General features: G+C 43.0%; 1 protein-coding gene across 2 annotated transcripts in view; it reads right to left on the bottom strand.

Moving 5' to 3' along the window:
* The window catches only part of MSRA (methionine sulfoxide reductase A), a 472177-nt gene that overhangs the window by 251819 nt on the left and 200475 nt on the right, over positions 1-19883 (bottom strand). For both annotated transcript variants that reach the window (XM_006028148.3, XM_025209513.1), the window contains exon 2: positions 5672-5740. In XM_006028148.3, the coding sequence (XP_006028210.1) occupies positions 5672-5740 (69 nt within the window). The remainder of the gene's footprint in view (positions 1-5671; positions 5741-19883) is intronic.

Below are 19883 nucleotides of genomic sequence, written 5' to 3'. Positions count from 1 at the left end.
ACTCTTTCCTGCCTATGCAGGGGGTCGGACTCGATGATCTATTGAGGTCCCTTCCGGCCCTAACATCTATGAATCTATGAATCTATGAATCAAATCAAATCAGGGACTGAAGCTTTGCACAGCCCTACTGTTTTAATATATTTCTTAGTTTTGCAGGTTTGCATTTTGTGTGTGCTCTTGTAGGTTCTGTACCCATGAAAGCAGGACTCAGATTTCACAAGTGTTGCAGTGGCAATGGTGAAAGAGATATTGTAGATGCGAGTCAGGTATTTCTGCCACTGTACCATATTAAAGACAGACATGGAGGTCTCTCCTGTTTGTTCCATAGGGCATATAACTCTATATGCAGTTGTTATGTAAAGCTAAGATAGAGATCTATGAGTTCTCTATAGGGATATTGATATGAACAGGTGCAAGGATATAATTGTGACTGAGCCTTTAAGTTATTAAACAGAACTTTGACTTTCCAGATTCAATCACCTAAAAATAACTTTCTGCTTGGAAATGTGGAAGGTAGACAAGATTTGCACTGAGGGAGATCTAAGAACAGCCTCCTTTGTACGTGACAGAATTACTTTAGACAACAGTTCTCATCCAATATTAACCATTTTAGTTCTGGCTGTATCTTTCTCCCATCAAGAAGCCAATTAACCTATGATTAAGGGTAGAGTCAATCAAGCAAATGCAACACGGTAAGGTCACATATTCAGAAAGCAAGATAATTATCTATCTGAACCTCACCCTAAGAAGGTCTGTGCACTACAAGCACCAAAAAGGGAGCCCATCCACACACATACCATGCAAAACTTTTTTTTTTCTTGAAAAGACGGATCAGCATATAGCCTACAGTGAAAATATTGGCACCAAAATGTTTTGGATGCTTATAGGATTGTTATTTATGAAGAAATATAGCATGTTAATTCAGGTTATGGTAGGTAATTAGAGAAACTAGCAAAAAAATTCTGGACCCAATACAGCACTTTATTTTAAATGATGCATACATTTAAATATGCGAGTAGTCCTCCTGAAGTCAATGGAACTGTTCACATGTTGAATGTAACACTTGCTTTGTTGTTTGAAGACTCCTGTCATTTTTCAGCACACACCTATATCCTGATGCCAATTTGGGATCCTATACTAAGTTCTTTCTAAAACCTTAGTAGCTTTTCAAACATAACCTTTGTTCAGCTACGTTATGTCAAGAGTGAACCATTTAATACAGAACTTGTTCATGGGAAAAATGTTTCAATACTAGAAAAGGCGACAAATACTTGAGAGGCAACCTTGTGGCTGCCTATAAGTTCATCACGGGGGCACAGAAGGGAATTGGTGAGTATTTATTCACCAAGGCGCCCCCGGGGGTTACAAGAAATAATGGCCACAAGCTAGCAGAGAGCAGATTTAGATTGGACATTAGGAAGAACTTCTTCATGGTTAGAGTGGCCAAGGTCTGGAACGGGCTCCCAAGGGAGGGGGTGCTCTCCCCTACCCTGGGGGTCTTCAAGAGGAGGTTAGATGACCATCTAGCTGGGGTCATCTAGACCCAGCACTCTTTCCTGCCTATGCAGGGGGTCGGACTCGATGATCTATTGAGGTCCCTTCCAACCCTAACATCTATGAATCTATGAAAACATTTACAGACAAAGAAATAGGAGCAAAACGGTCTCAACTGCAGTTTATTGGATGAGTTTTGTTGTCCTGTAGCAGCTGGGCATATTTCTCCCTCTTGCTTCAAGTGTCATAATGATTTTGTTCTACGATTCCATAAGATTCCATTGCAACTCCTCTGGGATTACGTGCAGGAATCTTTGTATCTCCTGCGTTACCACGCTGGGTGTGCTTTAACTGACTGATACAAGTTAAATCAACAGGTTAGCATGAATAGATCTTCCACCACTGTGTTACCTTGGAAATCTAGTATCCCATAGCTGTAGACATAACAGCATTTCTTTATACTAATGAACAGCATCTGTATCACATGATACAGCTGAGCCATGGTAGAGTAACTGTTTTAATGGAACTGCAATACTTAAAAATAGTTTAATCTTCTCATCTCTCCTTAAAAACTTTAAGAGACTCTGAAAATGAGACAACGTGCAGGAATTACACCACGTTACATACACCTGAGCACATACTGTACCTAGGCCAAAGTGGAAAGTTGTATCATAAAATAAATACAAAAGAATCATTTGTGTCACTGAGGCTCCTTTTCAGGGCCTAGAGTTATGTTATCTAGCCCTATTAAACAATCGGGTAAAAAGGATTCTTTTTCAAGTCAGTATAGAATTGCATTAAAGACTGCAAAAACTATCATACTATTAACTTTACTAGCGAGTCTACACCAGGGGTGGGCCAAATGCAGCCCACAGGCCAGATGCGGCCCGCCAGGCCATTCTATCCAGCCCACGGGGCCCCTAAAAATATAGAAAATTAATATTTATCTGCCCGCGGCTGCCAGTCATGAGGCCCTCAATGGCTTGCCAAAACTCAGTAAGCGGCCCTCCGCCCAAAATAATTGCCCGCCCCTGGTCTAAACCTATCTGCACCCCTGGAATATTTACTGTAAGTAGGTTACACTTGTAAATCATATGGATTTTTGTCCTTTTCTTTTATAGATATGTTTACGAACGAGGTGTTACTTACTTGTAACTATTGTTTTATCTGAATCCTGCCTAGAGGCAGTCACACTTACAGGATTTCCTGCCTCTAGTTCCAAGCACCAATCCCTATAATACAGTTGTGTCCATAGCCCGCTATGGATTACAGAAGCATTCTCATGTCATCGTCATTAGCAGGGACTGCCTGAGTTCCTGTTCCCTCACCCGCAGGGTCCTGAAATACAAAGAACTCTGAGAGGCAATGGGAAGATGGGCTGGTTATATGAATACAGAAGCAATTCCTGAAAAGCTGTAGTCACTAGTACATAAACTTTTCTTGTCCTCTTTCAGGGAGCCTGCATCAGGCAGTGCCCCCTCCAGAACACAGTGGGCAAGGAGTGAGAAGCACAAAGGGTGCATCCAGATGAGCACACACTTGCATTTCCCCGGGGACAAACAGCAGTGGCAAATAGTTGCGCTGCTGCTACTTGTCCCCAGGGAACGCCCCTGCATGTGTGCTCTGGCATGTGGCAAATTGCCCCAGGTGGGGTACAGAGGCTGAGCCAGCTCCTGGGTGGCCCCAAAAGCTTTACCTGGGGTCGTGGGGGCCTCCCAAGGCTGTAGCAGCGGTGATCTGGGTGCACAGAGCCTGGCTGGCAGCTGGAGCATGGCTCTGGCTGGCCAGACTCCAGTTTCGGGCAGTGCATGCTGCTGCCGTGTGCGCTGCCATGCTTTTGTTTGCAGTTTTTTAGATACCAGGATTTCCTGGTATCTAATTTTGCTGCTGTGCTGCAAATATGCAGCGCAGCGAATGGATCCATGGGTGTCGTATGTGTTTTGTGTCTCCACAAATCGCACATTCCCGCTCACGTGGATGTGGCCAAAGAGACTGTAACAACACACATCAGAGTATGACGCCAAGTCCAAGAAACAAGCCTTAATGGACGTAAGAACAGAACCCCGTCTTGCTGCTTTGTAAATCTCTACATTAAGAACTGGTCTCAGATAAACTACACAGGCAGTTGTGGTCTTAGTGGAGTATGTTTTTAAACCAAGATGTATTAATTTTCTGGTTAGAGTATAACAATGCTCAATACATGTCTTAATACAGCGATAAAGAGTCTGTTTTCTGGTTCATTGCCCCTTACACAATTTCCCATGGGCAACAAGTTAAATCTGTTAGATTTTCTGAAGGGCTTCATCATGTCCAGATAAATAGCACAAGCTCCCTTTATAGCTAAGTAAAGAGGATTCCTCTGAGAAAATTCAAAATCTGGGGAAGAACATAGAGAAGCCGATGCACTATGACAGATTAAAATTTGTGACCATCTTAGGCATAGAAGTGAGGTTTTGAAATGGCTGAATCCTTATATACTACCGTATGGGATGAAAAAGGCCCTTTTGACAACCAAGTGTTTTAAAGCAGTTTAGACAGGACCACAAAAAGTGGACTTTTAACATTGTAAAAACTAGGTTCAAGCGTCAGGTTGAAGAGGCTCCTCTGATAGTACCAAAAGAGTTAGTTTTTTCCTTTAATCATCCTAAAAAAAATTGGGATGAAAGAATAAAGTCTTGTCTCCAACAACACCATGCCAGGCAGAAATAGCCGCTAAGGGTTAAACCCCATTTCAATTGATGTGCCTAAATGCCACTTACTTATCCCCATAACTGCAGGTTGTGGCACTTATGTAGAGTTTGGGATTCTGTTTCTGCCTGACAAACCGAAGTGCACCTGGGTAGCACAGCAAGGGCTCTCCTATATTTCAGCCAGTGTCCTAGTGGTAAGGGCACTTGCCAAGGGAACAGAGGACGTAGGTTCACTTGGAGGGAGTTTCATAGTGAAGTACTCTAGCCAGCAGGCCACAGGCAAGGCATTGCCCAGAGCACTCTTCAGTCCTCATCTTAAAAGCTGACCCATTGCTCCTTATACCTACTATTAACTGAATAAAGCTTTTGCTCTACTGGGAGCAGAAGCACAAGCTAGAGCATTGCCCCATCTCACGGAGAAATCTTCCCTCTACCTTGCTTGCCTCCCCTCAGTCCCACTTATCTTTATCCCTGGTTGCCCGATGGGTCAGCTAAAAATTGTCTTCGGTCTGAAGGAACATTTAAGACGATGCTTTTTGAGTTCAAGTATTTTTAACAGTTCTGATGTTTTTTAAATAAAGGAAATGTTAAGAAAAAAAGTAATTCTGAACAGAAAAATGGAAACATTCATTTAAAAAATGTCAAAAGAAAATATTTCAGCTTCTTATTTTTTAAACTGAGAGTAAAGCTGCCAGCAATTTGCAAAACATTCTGGTGCTGCCAAATCACCATTTTTGCCTGGAAAAAGTTGTGCTGAAAAAGTTTGCCCAGATCTCCTGCAGAGTGTATCTGCTTGCATATTCTCCTCTCCTGGCTAAGGAAAATATAGTGCAGTTATTTAAGTTCAAAGATACAGAGTAGTGTAAGTAAAGACACTGGAGTCTGGTCTTTAGTAATGAAAGAGGGAAGAGACCAATCAACAGGAAGAGTTATGCAAATAGAGTAGATAAAGTTTTCTACCCAGTACCATACCCAGACTCCTGGCAGTCCCAGGCAAGCTTTTAGTATCGGGCCCTCCTTCGCCAGAGATAATGATAAGAATAATTGGACAACGGGAAAAAATTACCATTTTCGGGGCGCCCACCCAGTTCACCCAAGCCTGTGTCCGGATTTGACTTTACCCAAGGGACTTCGATGACTTGAGGCCTCAAGTCACAAATCATCAGCAAATGTATACGTAAAGCAATGAATTATGTCACAAGAACAATCAAATATAAATAATTTCTACAGTGTATTTATACAAGACACTTCAAAAAGGATGAAATATTCTGTTTGTCATAAACAGGGAAAACATACATGCACACACCTTTTTGGACATAGATTGCTACCAAAATCAACAGTGCCTGGCTTCTGTTGGGTGTGATAATTCAAGAATGGCAATTACAGTCCAGATTGTGAAACCCTAAGGACTCATGCTGAAATCAAGGATTTTGGCACAGGTTACCTTCATGCAGTTTAGTGCTTCTCTTTTAGACTTGATATCTTACCAAATAGAGCCATCTGTGTTCCCTCTGGGAAAGGTTCAACCATTCTGTTTCCATTGACGTGGTGTTTAGCTAGAAGAAAAGAAAAAGAAGGGTCTAAGCACAATAGAATATCTAATTGTCATGGAAACACAAATAGTCTTGTTAAAATAACTTTAGGAGATCCTGAATTCTTAGTAATCAAGATTCTGTGGCACAACTCTTTGGAGCAGGTCACTTTTTGCATATTCACCCGCAGGGGAAAATAGAGCAATTCACTTTCATTAACACCGACGTATCCCATTTGAACACCTGTGTCACTCCACTGACCTCTGTGATTTGACAGTCTCACAGTCTGCTTCAGAGCCCTATGCCTCCCAAGGACATCGACTGAAGAAGCACTTCAGTTTCATATTTAGGGCGATGTGTCTATTTCTAAACTGACGCATATGGACAGCCCCATATAAACAGGAATATAATAATAATCCCAACCAGGAATGAAGCATTCTTGAGAGGCATGTCCTTGCATACACAGACAAAGCAGGGAAAATACCATCTTATATTGTTGGTTTGACTGTTCCTGTTGAATTACAAGCCATTTTTGGCATGATCACGCATGTGAATTGTGACTTCTTTCCACGCTAGCAAACAGGTAGCTAAATTGAAAGATCATGCATCATATTCTAATGTCACATTTACTCAGCAGGGATCATTTCAATAACAAAGATATATAGCTTCTTCTATTTTAACTTTACGGGTTGCCTATACCTCACTGTTTTAAGATTTTAGAAGTATTGCTATAAGTGGAATTCATGCAATGCATCTGATTTGAACGCTACTTCAATTTTCTAAAACTTAACCCAGGGGTCTCACATTTATGTGCCAGGATGGCCGTGCTGGGCTGAAAACAGATACAGTTCCAAAACATATTCTGTAGCATTGTCATAGCAGTCCTTCAATTTAATGATGATTTCCACCACGGCTCATTAATGGGTCTTGAGGTGACTTAAGAGTCCAATCCTTGAGCCACACATCCATCTGCACAAGTTGCAGGTCTTTCTGCAGGGAAGAGTAGGCTGCAGGCTGGGATTCCTCTCCTTTTCCTTCCTCCACACTATCTTCTCTGCTTTGAGGGCAAGACATTTTACCTCAAAATGGGCTGCTGATTGGTTGAGGCTGCAGTGCCATTGAGGTCAGTTGGCAGCTAGCTCCTCCCAGCTCTTGATGTCAGCATCCATTTTCTTGAGATACGCCTTCAATGTGTTCTTGTAGTAGTTCCTCTAGCCATCATGGCAAGATCTCAGGCCATTATGAAGATGGGAATAGAGCACTTGTTTTGAGAGTTGAGAGTCAAACATCTGCACACAATGTCCCATCCAGCAAAGTTGGTGCTTGAGGTTCACTAACTCAATGCTGGTAACACAAGGATGCTGGCATTTGTGCAGTGATCTTCCCAAAAGATTTTCCAGTGATCTGCCAGGGCTTACAGTGAGGGTGTCTCCAGGTTGTCTTGTATTTGTCACTGTGTCAGAAGATGTGATGACAAGGCAGTGCTCTGCGTATATGCTCAGAAACTTACCACTGGAGTTGGCTTTTCATACTCTTTTCTTCCCAATGGTGCCATTCCAGAGCTCCAGGTCATGTCCAACTCTGGCGCTGAAGTCATGACAGAAAATGAACTTGTCCACCTTGCAAGTATTAGTCAGAACCTGATCAAGGTTGGAGTAGAACCGTTCTTTGACGTCATCATCATCAACATTAAGCCTTGGAGCGCACATAGTGATGAGAGTGGCATACTGGTTGTTGCTGAGCTTAAGACGGTGGGTCATAAGATGTTCGTTAATGCCCACAGACAACTCCATAAGTTGACTGAGAGCTGATTCTTGATGGCAAAGGTGATGCCGTGACCGTGATGATGAGTTGGGTAATGTTAGGAGGCTGTTTGAGGGGGGGATATTTATCTCAAGATCTGATCTTTATGACATTTTTGGTCATATTTTATTTCCTATTTCTAGCTACACAGCTCTGCTTGGCTTTTGAGCATGTTTTAAAGGTTCTGCTATGGCTTTATGTGTTCTGTGGGGTGAACAGGATCACCCTGGTAGCCATAGGCCCATAGGAAAGTAGAGCTGGAAGGGACCTCATGAGCCATCTAGTCAAGGCAGAATCATCCATGACTAAACCATCCCAGCCAAGTGTCCGTCCAACCTGTTCTTGAACATTTCCAAGAATGGCAATTCCACAAGTTCTCTAGGAAGCCTGTCCCAATGCTTGACCACCATCGTAGCCAAAAAGGTCTTCCTACTATCCATCCTAAGTTTCCCCTGCTGCAGCTTCAGGCCATTGCTCCTAGTCCTGTCCCCTATAGCCACAGAAAAAAGCCCATCTCCATTCTCTCTGTAAGCGTCCTTCAGTTATCGCACCCCCACCCCCCTCAGTCTTCTCTTCTTCAGACTGAATAGCTCTAGTTCTTTCAGCCTTTCCTCTTGCTTGTTTCCCAGGCCTCTAAATCTTGCTTCCCAGGCCCCTAATCATTTTTATCACTCTGTGCTGGACCCTCTCCAATCTATCCGCATCCTTCTTGAAGTGTGTGATCCACACACTATGACTTGCTCTTAGTGAATCCATGCTAGTTCTTCCTGATAACCTTGTTCTCCCCTAGGGGCTTCACAATAGAGTCCTTGATGACCTGCTCCATGAACTTTCCAGGTATCAAGGTCAGGTTGCCTGGTCTGTAATTCCCTGGATCCTCCTCCTGCACTTTCTTAATGATGGGTACTACATTTACCTTTTTCTAATCATCTGAGGCCTCACCCAACCTCCAGGAGTCCTGAAAGAGGATAGCCAATGGCTCTGAAACTACCTCAGCCAATTCCTTCAGTACCCTTGGGTGTATCCCATCTTGCCCTGCTGACTTGAAAGCATCAATCTTCTCTAAGCAATCCCTAACCTGTTCTTCCTCTACTCTAAGTTCTTTGTCCTCTTCCCCATCTTTGCTGCCAGCTGCACTCATCCTGTGATAACCACCCCTATTTGTGAAGACTGAAGTGAAAAAGGCATTAGAAGGCTTCTCTGCATCATCCATAACTAGATCTCTGCATAATCCATTAACAGATTGCCTTCTGCACTGCATAAGGGACCTATGGTTTCTCTGGTCTTCTTACTTCTGGCATACTTGTAAAATTGCTTGTTATTGCCTTTTTTGTTCCTTGCCAGTTGCATGTCATGTAACTGTATGTAAGCCTCTGAAAGTGAGGCTGAAGAAAAGGCACACAGCATTCTTTCGGTAAATGTGATATCTTTTATTAGATCAACTAAATAATTGGAAAAAAATTGTTGTTTGCAAGCTTTTGGGCACAAACACCCTTCTTCAGGCACAGGGAGAGTCTGCTAGTCTTTTGTGTTCTCCATGGTGGAATAGAAGCCAAAATGCAAAATGCAGGTCTGTGAAAATGCAAATGTGTGGCAGTGAGGACCAGAGGCAATGGGAGACAATAGGTGTAAGACAAGTAGGTGAGAACATTGATCTGGTGATAGGCTGGTAAAACATAGAGAGGTTACCTGGAGTTATCAGATGGCAAGCATGCTATAATGTGCCATAAATCCAATGTCTATATTTGGTCCATGGTTTTTTGTATCCAGTAGATTAATGAAGTGAAGTTCACAGGCTCATCTACGAAAGGTGTTTTATAAAGTTCACTTTGAGGATTAGAACTGAAAGATTGGAGAAATTGTGAGAAATGTGCACCCACAGGCAATTCAGTATTGGTATCTGTCTTTGACAGATTTTCGGTGTGCGTTCATACTGGTACGCAGTTGTTGTTTAGTTTCTCCTACATAGTTTCTATCAGGGCATTTAGCGCACAGGATGAGATGTATCACATTTCTGGAGATGCAGATGTAAGATCCAGGAATGGTGATGGTTCTGTTGTGAGGTGTAGTTATTGTGGGATTGGTGGAGATGTGTTGGCAGGTTTTACATTTCTTGTCATGGTATAGCCTGGATCCATTCAGTGAGTTTTGGGCCACAGGAAGTTTGTTTTTGGTGATGAGGTTGATGAGGTTCAATTCTTGTTTAAAGGCGAGGATGGGTGGTTCTGGAAGGATCTCTTTAAGAATTGGGTCTTCTAGTATGGGTTGCAATTGTTTGAGGATTTCCCATATAGGCTCCAGGGAAGGATGGTATATCATAATTAATGGTGTGCAATTCATGGGGATTTTCTTTTTGTACTGCAGCAGTTCTTCACATGGTATCCAGCTGGCTCTTTCAAAAGTGTGATCTCTCTCTCTGGAGGAGTGTCCTTGTTGGATGAAAGCCCTTTGAGATTTGCAAGATGACAATCACGGATGTTCTCCTTAGTGCAAATTCGGTGGTACTGGAGGGCTTGGCTGTATATTACAGCTTTCTTGGTGTGTTGAGGGTGATTGCTGGTTCTGTGTAGATATGTATGCTGGTCCATAGGTTTCTCATACACAGTGGTCTGTATTTTATCATTCTGGATATTGATCATAGTGTCTAAAAAGGAAATGTTGGTGCTGGAGTATTCAAGAGATAGTCTGATAGAGGGATGATGATTATTGAATTTGTGATGGAAATCAATCAGAGATTGCAGGTTTTAGGTCCAAATGATGGAGATGATACCTATATATCTTAGGTATAGGATAGGTTTGATGGTGCAGTTCTTGAGGAATTCTTCCAGGTGGGCCATAAAAAGGTTGTTATATTCTGGGGCTAGTTTGGTGCCCATTGCAGTGCCCATGGTCTGGAGGAAGGGTTGCTTATTGAACGTGAAGTTGTTGTGCATGAGGATGAAGTGCATAAGTTCAAAAATATCCTTAAGTCTGTAGTCTAAGTTGTAATCTTGCTCTTGTAGATATGTAAGGCAGGTTTGGATGCCAACCTGGTGTGGGATGTTGGTATACAAGCTGGCAACATCTACAGTGGCTAGGAGGGTATTGCTGGAAACGTGGTCTATGTTTTTAAGTTTTTGTAGAAAGTCTTTTGTGTCTTGAACAAAACTTGCTCTTTGGGTGACAAGAGGTTTTAGGATAGATTCAATGAAATCTGATATTTCCTCAGTTAGGCATAGTTGGATATTATGGGTCTGCTTCTGTTCCCATGTTTGCAGATTTTAGGGAGCGTGTAAAAAGTCCTTGGACTGCATAATACGGGGATCACGTTCTGTAGTTTTTCTTGTAGTTCAGATGGAAATGATTTAATGGTGGTTTTGAGTTTTAAGGTGAAAAGAGGAGTTGGAACTTCCTCCATTTTTTCATAGTAGGCGGTGTCAGAGAGTTGTCTGGTGGCTTCTTTTATGTAGTCTTCATGGTTAAAGATGACTATAGGTCCTCCTTTATCTCCTGGTTTGGTGGCTGGATCTCAGCGATTCGACGGCCCTTCTCTCCGAGAGGGAGAGGCTGTTATGGTGGTGTTTGTTGTTGATTATTTCATTGTTCATTCTCTCCCTGAAGCAGCCAATATAGATTGAAGAAAAAGCAATACTAGTGAGGATGGGATGACCTTCCCATCCTTTGGTCCAATAACTTATGGGTAGGGTATCTCCCCAGGAGCAGAAAACTCCCATTCTAGGCACAACCCCCCAGAGATGATTTGAACCTATAAAATTAAACATAAAGGATCGAATGCCAGAAAATTCCTTGTGGATATTTCTTTCTGGATATCAACACCTGGTCATATACTTATGCGAGAGTTATTGCTAATGGCAATAGAAATAGATAAAGAAGCATGAACCCAAGATATAGCTTTCCATTTGGTAACCACTTTTCAGAGTGCAGTCCCATAGGACCTTGTCATATTGATTATTATGCTTTATATAGTGAAAAACCTAACTGTGAGCAAACCAAGTTGAACCAGGGATAGTGTATTGATTTATGAATTCTTTACAAGGAACATTTTCCATTAGCAGTCAGGTGTATCACAAAAGTAATCCCAGTTTGGGTCACACATATACAGACATGGAAGAGAAAAGTCAGGCAATTGGAGGGTGAGAACCTATTAAATGAATTGTTATTTTAAAAGACTGAAAGCCCTGTGCCCTGTGCAAGTAAGAGCTGTTCTAAGGTGAGGTGACATAGCCATTCATGGGACGAAAGGTAACACCTCTATGGTCAAAGTTCCTAAAAATTGAACCTCTCTAGTTAATGGTTTTTATAATCAAAGTAATCTCCTAAGTCTGAGGGAAATGAACCAAAAAAACAGATCCAAATCAACTAACTCTATGCCATCCTTGATATCTGCAACAATTAAAAGAGTAAATGAAACACATGCTGTGTGCAGTGGTTATCATTTCAAATAGCAGGTTGGCTCTAAACCTTTCCTTTAAAAGGTGGGCAGTACTCATCTGAAAAGAATGGTTCCTGAGTGGGAGAATCACTCTTCCCTTCTATTTGAAATATCCTAGAGAATAATACAATTAGCTTTCCTTCTTGCGGACATTGTGTTTTAAAGGTTTCCGACGTCACCTGACCCTCCTGGAGATATAGCGCAGAATAAACATTTTGAGTGTGGGTTTTCAAAGAAAGTAATTTCCATTGTCTAGAAAGAAAGAAGTAAGCTTTACGCTCCGGGCACTCAAAGATAATAAGACTTGCACAACAACAAGGCAATTCAAAAAACAGTAACACTTCTCTGCACTAAAAAGTTTTTCTTGTCAGAAATTAAATTTGAGCGTGTCCAAGGCCACCTCAGATGCGAACTGAATATGCATGAACAGAGCCATAGTGAGAGTCCTTATCTACTGCTCTACCGTTCCTCGTTCTTGCTTTGCCCTGTGTGAAATAGTGAAAAAGGAACAACTTGTAGCTCAGACTGAACTGGACTGAAGAGCTTAAGGCCAGAGTGATCATACGTCCCAGACTGGCCAAGACAGTCCTGGATTTTGGAGGCCAGGCAAAAATTAAAATGAGCATCCCAGGCACAAGCTGTGAAATAGGAAGCCCTAGCAGACAGCAAAATTGCCCTAATAGGTTACCTTGATTAGTAGAATGACTATTAAAAAGGGGATTGTTAACACCTGTGAAATGGGCCATTACCGGGCCATTGACTCTTTAGCTGCCTGAATAGTAATACTAGTCGTGACCCACCCCGCCTCTGCCTGCAGTAGCTGGGGGGGGAAGAGGCAGAGGAGCGAGGAAGACAACAGGGTCCCGGATTTCACATTGTACCATATAGTCACCCTATTTAAGGGGGACATAGGTCTGCACATCTCATTGCTATTATCAATTCCCTATTAAGTATAGAAGAATAATATTAAGGAGACATCGTTAACTTAAAAACAGACTTTTTGAAGTGAATTCTTAAAAGATACTTTTATCTAAAAACTTGTTACTTGTTTTGCTGCAGGTAATACTGGGAATTCCTCGAATAAAAGAGATGGGAGTGAAAGAAAAAAATGCCTTGTTTTTTCATTTGTTGATTCTGCACCCTGCGCAGCGTTTTGGGTTTCTCCTTTCATAGATTTCCCCGCATGGTAAGTCACTCGTTTTCGCGTGTTTTGGTTAACCGAGAGAGGAAGCTTCATTTTGTTTTAAAGGAAAATGCAGGTTGGTAAGCAGAGGTGGGAAAGCGGAGCACCAGCCCCAAGCACCAACTGGGATGGGGCATAAGGGCTAGCTCTGTTTGTCCAGCCACCACATCATTTCCCAGTTAAACCTCTGGGAAAATGTGACTGTAAAAGGGAAAAAAAAAATCAGTGGGAGGAATAACATTGTCTTTCCTTTCCTTTCTTGTTCTTGTTCTTAATATTCCTTCCAACGAAAGGTTGATTCAAAACCGTATGGCCAAAAAGGGGTGGACTTGTGGCTCACGCAGGCCAATTCTGCTCTGCTGCTGAGACAGGAGCAAAGAGAATCCTTTGCTACAAAACTTCTGTTAACCAAACCACGTACGGTCTGTGTAGCGATGCATCTAACAGGAGACTGAGGGAGCAGGGAATTGGGAGACGGCCCCTCATTTCGCCCAGTTATAGTCAGACAAAGGATCTGCAGAAGCTTGCCTACAGTGCCACAATAAAATGTGTTATTTTAGTACTTCTCATTCATGTATGCCTGCATTTAGTGAACCCGGTGATCACGACATGGTGTCAGGAGTGGCAAATGAGAAAGAATTTGACAAAATTTGAGCTCCAAATTGAACCAGAAGTTGGAAACTGAGAGCAAGTGGAGCAACGCAGCCACGTGGAAGGATAAAGGCCTCTAAATGAGCTGCTTGCAGAGTTATGTAAAAGGACCATTAGTCATGGAAGTTTTGCAACCTCTATCTGCCCTTCTTATGTCAGGCATTGCAGCAGAAAACAGGAGTTCAGACAAAGATCTAAGTGGTACCTGACAGCCCCAGAGGCAGAAAAGAAAAATCACAAAGTCACATCCTTAAACCTCTTGCATGATGTGTGGGAGGAAGTGCTGGCTGTTTATAACACCTTTACCTTGGAAAAAGGTCAAAATATGAAATTAAGTAAAATACTGTCCAAATCTGAGTAGTGCTGCATGCCAAAAAAAGATAAGACTCTTAAAAGACACAAATGGTTTATGTGCAGACAAGAGGAGAAAGTATAGATGGGTATGTACCAAATTAACGGGACTGAGTAAGGCTTGTGCTTTTGGGAACTTGACAGTGTCTCATTGGAGAGACGATTCTTTGTGGCATTGCAGACACTGCATTACAAGAAAGGCTGTTGATGGAGGGATGCTCGAAAAAGGGTATCCAAAATGTGCAACGTGCAGGGAAGCAGAAACTGAAGGCTCAGGCTGCAGATCCAAAAGGAATAGTCCCTGCAGTTGGCATGAAAGATTGTGGCCAGAAGAAGCCAGCTCACAGGTGGGCTTTTCCACTGGCAAAGAGACTACGGGAGGGAGAGTAAACAGCCACTTGTGCAGCAAGTGTGGAAGGCCCCATGGCCCTAAACATTGGCGCCGCGTGGCAGTGCACCACCTGTAAAACGGCCCGCCACCCCCTCGCCACCGACACCACTGGCAGCGTCTGCGGGCAGTTCACGATCGATGCTGCCCCCCACCGATATTGCTGGCAGTGTCTGAAAGAGGTCACCGGACACCGGCCCCCGCCACTGACAGCATTGCAACTGCTTGCAGCAGTTCCCCACTTGCCTCCACCCCACTCCCACCGCCGGCAGTGCCATCGCCACCTGCAGCAGCTTGCCGTGCCCCACCCCCAGCCTCCGGGGGCACACGGCGCTCATGGCCCTAAATGGTGTGCTGCATTCACAGCACTCTGTTTTAACTTCAACAAGAGGACCCATTTTGCTAGATGCTGCAGATCCCAAGCACAAAAGCCTCAAGTGCCTACAGCTGAAACCATATCAGAAAAATTGTATATAGATATGATAGGATGAAGCAAAATCACTGAGAGGAACTGGATTTTGCCAGTGGAAGTACAAGGAACAATATGCAAGATGCAGGTCTGTGAAAATACAAATGTGTGGCAGTGAGGATTTAATTTAAACTGGATGCTGGAGCTCAGGCTAATATTTTACCAGACCGTAAACAGAGAAAATTAAAATTAAAACCCAAAGTGAGTACAACAAACATCAAAATAACTGGCCATTCAGGAACAAATATGCCAGTGAGAGGGAGATGTACTGCTAGCATCCAATATAAAAATAGAGTATATAGACTCCTATGCATTGTGGTACCTAAGGAGGTGACACCAATTTTGCATTTGGCAGCTTGGAGAAATCAGATCTAGTTAAGTATGTGCTTGCAGTACAAAAAGACACAATAGTCATGCCTTCTGATGATCCCCTTGGCCATCAAGGCCCAAATCTGGACAGTGTGCTGAGGAAGAAATTAATTGTTCCAGAACACAAGAAGCAACCATGCCTTTATGGGGAGAAATGTACCTATGACACAAATGCAAATCAGCCTCAGCAGTCTATAGTGACTGAACTTTGTGCTCTGACCCGCCCTGAGATTAGGGCAGCTGCCTGCCCTCGGGAATGGGAGAGCTGGAGTCCAGGCAGCCCTGAGCCAGAAGGTGCTTGAACCTATCTCTCCTACTCCCCTGAAAAGTGCCCTGACTGCCAGGCTATACGGGGGAGGCCTTCCTTCTTCTCGGTTTGGTAAGATATACATCAAAAGGTAGAGTTGGGTTTGGGCCGGAGTCAGAGACGACCGTAGAGGGGTGCGGGGTCCGGGGCAAATCAGCCTTTAACACTGTGAGGGGCAGGGCTGTGGCCACTCTGCCTGGCTCCCGCCCAGCTCCGCAAGGGCCCCCAAAGCATGGGGCCCAGGACAGTCGTCCCAATTCCCACCCCGCAAAGGACGACTCTGGCCGGTGTCCACTTATACCCTTTCTCCACCTTGCATCTCAACAAATGGAGGGCAGGATTTAACCCACAGATACTAAAAAATATATCAATATTCTTGAATGTTTTGCATTTCACTGTCCATTTTCACTGTCTTCCATGTGTAGATCCCCATCAACGAGTGTCCTTGTGCAAAGCACCATTGAATCCACTGGAGTTCCACCCATATAGATCCAGCTGGGGACTGGGACTTCAGCTTACTATCTTCTTGGAGGAAAGGAGGCAGCTGATTTCAATAGGCTGCAAAGCATCGCACCGATGGTAGCGTGTCAATACTAAATATTAATAACACTGAAAAAAGTTAGAATGCTAAAGATTATTTATAATTACTTCCTTTCTAAGAAGCCTGGGTGGACTGCATTTGCTTTTTAATTCATTTTTAAACTATTTGACTGTACAGCTATTATGCATAAGCCTAGAGAAAAACTAGAGCTCAATTATTCTTTTAAAAAAAAAACAAAAACACTTCCATTAACTGAGATTCCTTAATAAAAGCATTGCCACAAATTTAACAGCACTTACCAGACCAATCAACAAAATATAATGTATATTCATTAGAAAATAACTGTTTTTTTCCTTAAACATTAAAAATCAAAGGGCCACCTAAAATTGTATTACATCCACTTCCATCCAAGAACTCTTTTGGTACTTTATGTCTGGTCAAATGAAAGTTGCACCAAGAGTGAGATTTACAGTATAGAGGCCTGTGCAAGGCATTATGCATAATTTGAGCTGTCAACATTTAATTTAATGGAGCTCTAGGCTAAGACTTTCAAAAATGACTAATGATGTTGAGTCCTCTGTTTCCAAAGGCTGAAAGGGATTTGACTTTCAGAAAGTGCTGATCACCAACCTTTTGAAAATCAGGGTCTCTCAAGTGTCTCAGTAATGTCAACGCCAAGCAGTCACGAGGCAGTATGAAAATCATAAGATTTTTTTTTTTTAAAACATTGTCTTTGAGTTCTCTGTATTTGCCTGGGCACCAGAATCACCTTTTCAAGTTTATCTCAGCAAGCAGGAGAACTAGAAACTATTTTTAAATTAAAATGGAGATGCTCACATAATCAAATTAATCCAGGAGGCAGAGTTTAAAAAAAAACCAGCATATTATAGCACTTGCAATGTATTGGCGTCATCAGTCGGGCACCCAAAAATGAAGGTACCTAAAAATCACCCATCATTTCAGGAAAGCATCTGTGTCACAGTGTCGCATTATATTAATTTAAGCAGCAGCTACGAGGGACTTAAGCAGTGAATACTGGAAGACAGCAGCCATTTTAAGACTGTGTTCACAGCATGAAAACAATTTAATCAAATTTTGTCTCTAACCTGCAAGTGATATATTCCTTTATTTGAAAACATATTGGCATCCCAAATTTCATATCGGTGCCTGATTGTATATATCTCAGAAAGACTGGAGAACAAATGAATGATGCAGTGGGACTATGGCAGATTCATTGCCGCGGTGACGGCTGAGAAAGTTCTGTTGCTTTAGGAAAAAAGAGAATTGCCAGCAGTCTGAAAACTAATGTAGCCACAAATCTATCCTGTAGCAGAAGACAAGTGAACTGCTTTTTGAGAAAGTGAAGTATCCCGAAGAGCTCCTCATGGCATGATTGGTAACCCACTGCGAAAAACATAGCCTATCAGGCCTGGTCATCCCCTACTGCTATTTCATATAACACTTTTGACTGCTGTGCACCATCAATATACAGTCCGTAATTGAAGGCCAGTGGGTTTCTTTTCAGTCTTGTAAACAAGAAGCTACCCAATCTTAATTTCCAGTGAAAAACTGCAACATTTAGAAAAAAATAAACATGTTTGTCAGTTGAATATCGTCTTTTAGCATCTAATGACTAAAACGACTGTGAATGTCAGCAAAGAAGAGCCCTAAGTTAGAGGGAGGACTAAGCAGTAAAAATAGGGCTACTATATCCTCGGGTATAATTGCAGCATCAGTGGGTGCATCTACGTGTGCAATTAAGGTGGAGCAATAAACTCTGGCATAGTTCACGCCAGAGTCAACTGCTCCCAGGCGCAGCATCTACACATGCACCTGGGACTGCGGCACTTTGGGCCGGAGCAACGCAGCCCCAGGCTGGCAGGAGGCCCAGTGGGTCAGCTCTGGGCTCCAGGTGGCGGCATCGGGCACGAGGGTAACTGGCTGGGGCACAAGGGCAGCCCCTGTACATTAGCAACCTTGTGCCCCAGCCGGCCCCTGTCACCACCTACACGTGCATTTCAGCACGTGTAAGTACTCTGCTCAGAGGTGCCGAGTACGTGGGGGCCCAAAGGCCCTGACCCCCTCGGGAAGAGAGCTGTCACCTGAAATGCATAAAACTTTCCACATGTGCATCATCTTAGGCCCTCCCTCCTGGCAAAAATAAAAGTCAGCACCTATGACTCCACCATAAGATACTGTCCCCAACAGTACTATCTTATAGCAGACTTATTTCATTTACTGCACCCTAACACCGCGCACATATAGATGGTGATGCTTTACTGCGGACTAATTAGTCTGCTCTGCAGTAAAGCGCACGTGTAGATGCACCCAATGACACATGAAAACTGAGGCTGCTTGCAGATGTTAAAAAAAAACAAACCCAAAACAAATGCGCTTTACTGGAAGCAGAAGCACATTACTTCAACCAGCTCCACAACATCTGTATAGATTGGGCACATCAGCAGGGCTTTTTGATGCTTTTATTTAAAGTTGATTTAATCAGCTATTATATTAAAGCATCAAAAAAGCCCCACTAAAGCACCAGATCTATAGAGACGTTGGGAAAGCCGGGTCCAAGTAATGCAATGATGCCTCTTCTGGGCACGTGCTGGGCTCAGCGCAGGAGTGCGCTGACTTCAAAGTAAAGCGCTGTTTGTCTGGGGGGTTTAACATCTGCAAGAAGCCTTAGCGCAAAAGAAGAGAAATTAGCACTGGTTTCTAACCAGATATTTCCTTCGTACTTCATTCATTCAGTAACAAACAAGCCATTGGCATCTTCATCTATTCTGATACTTGTAGCATTAATATACATGCACTGAACTCACAGACCGAACTTGCGTGTGTAAGAGTGAATTAGTTCAGTGAAAATGCTGAAGGTCTTCAGGCTATGTGGTGTGCTGAATTAAAAGGCAATAACAACTGCATTTTTCATGCTTCAACATATCAGTTTTTCACATTTTCATAAACCAGAACTCCATGAATATCAGTTCTTCAGTTCAGCATACTTATAGGTTGTATGAGGACACTGCAAGTTTTAGAGATGGCTTTAGATAGTTTGGAGCTTTGCTTCCTTAGGCTTTTCCCCTTTAGCCTTAGAAACCATGCCTAAGATTTTCAAAAGCTGGGGGCATTTTTACACGTGCTCCAGGGATGGGGAGCAGCGCTGTAATTAGAGCAGCTCCAAAAGCCGCTTTAATTAAAGCACCGCAGTGTCTCATGTATCAGCATCCCCGCACTTAAAATGGCAGTGGGGGCGCTTGAAATAAAGCTCGTTCGATGAGCTTTAGTTCAAGCACTCCCGCCACCATTTTTAGGTGAGGGATGCTGATACACAGGAGTCAGGAAGCTGCTGGAGCGCAGTAATTACCATGCTCCAGCAGACTCGGTTAATCAAGTCTGCTCCAACGCTGGAATTCCAGCGCATCGAAGCAGCCTCCGCGTTCATGGATAGCTGCCCTGGGGGCCTAATCTTAGGCTCTTGAATTAAGTACCTGCTTCTCAAAACTCCTGATTTCCCAGCATTGTCTTGGACTTCACTGAGACCTGCAGCTGCCCAGCACTTCTGAAAAGGATGCCACTTGTTCATGCGTCTCAGTATGGGCTTTGAAGCCTGAATTTAGACAAACATAGGGTATGGACCCACATAACACGTCGACTGGTTTAGATGCAGTTT

Source organism: Alligator sinensis, unplaced genomic scaffold (assembly GCF_000455745.1).
Source record: "Alligator sinensis unplaced genomic scaffold, ASM45574v1 scaffold393_1, whole genome shotgun sequence".
NCBI classification, from domain to species: domain Eukaryota; kingdom Metazoa; phylum Chordata; order Crocodylia; family Alligatoridae; genus Alligator; species Alligator sinensis.
This window is presented reverse-complemented; position numbering and strand designations above follow the sequence as displayed.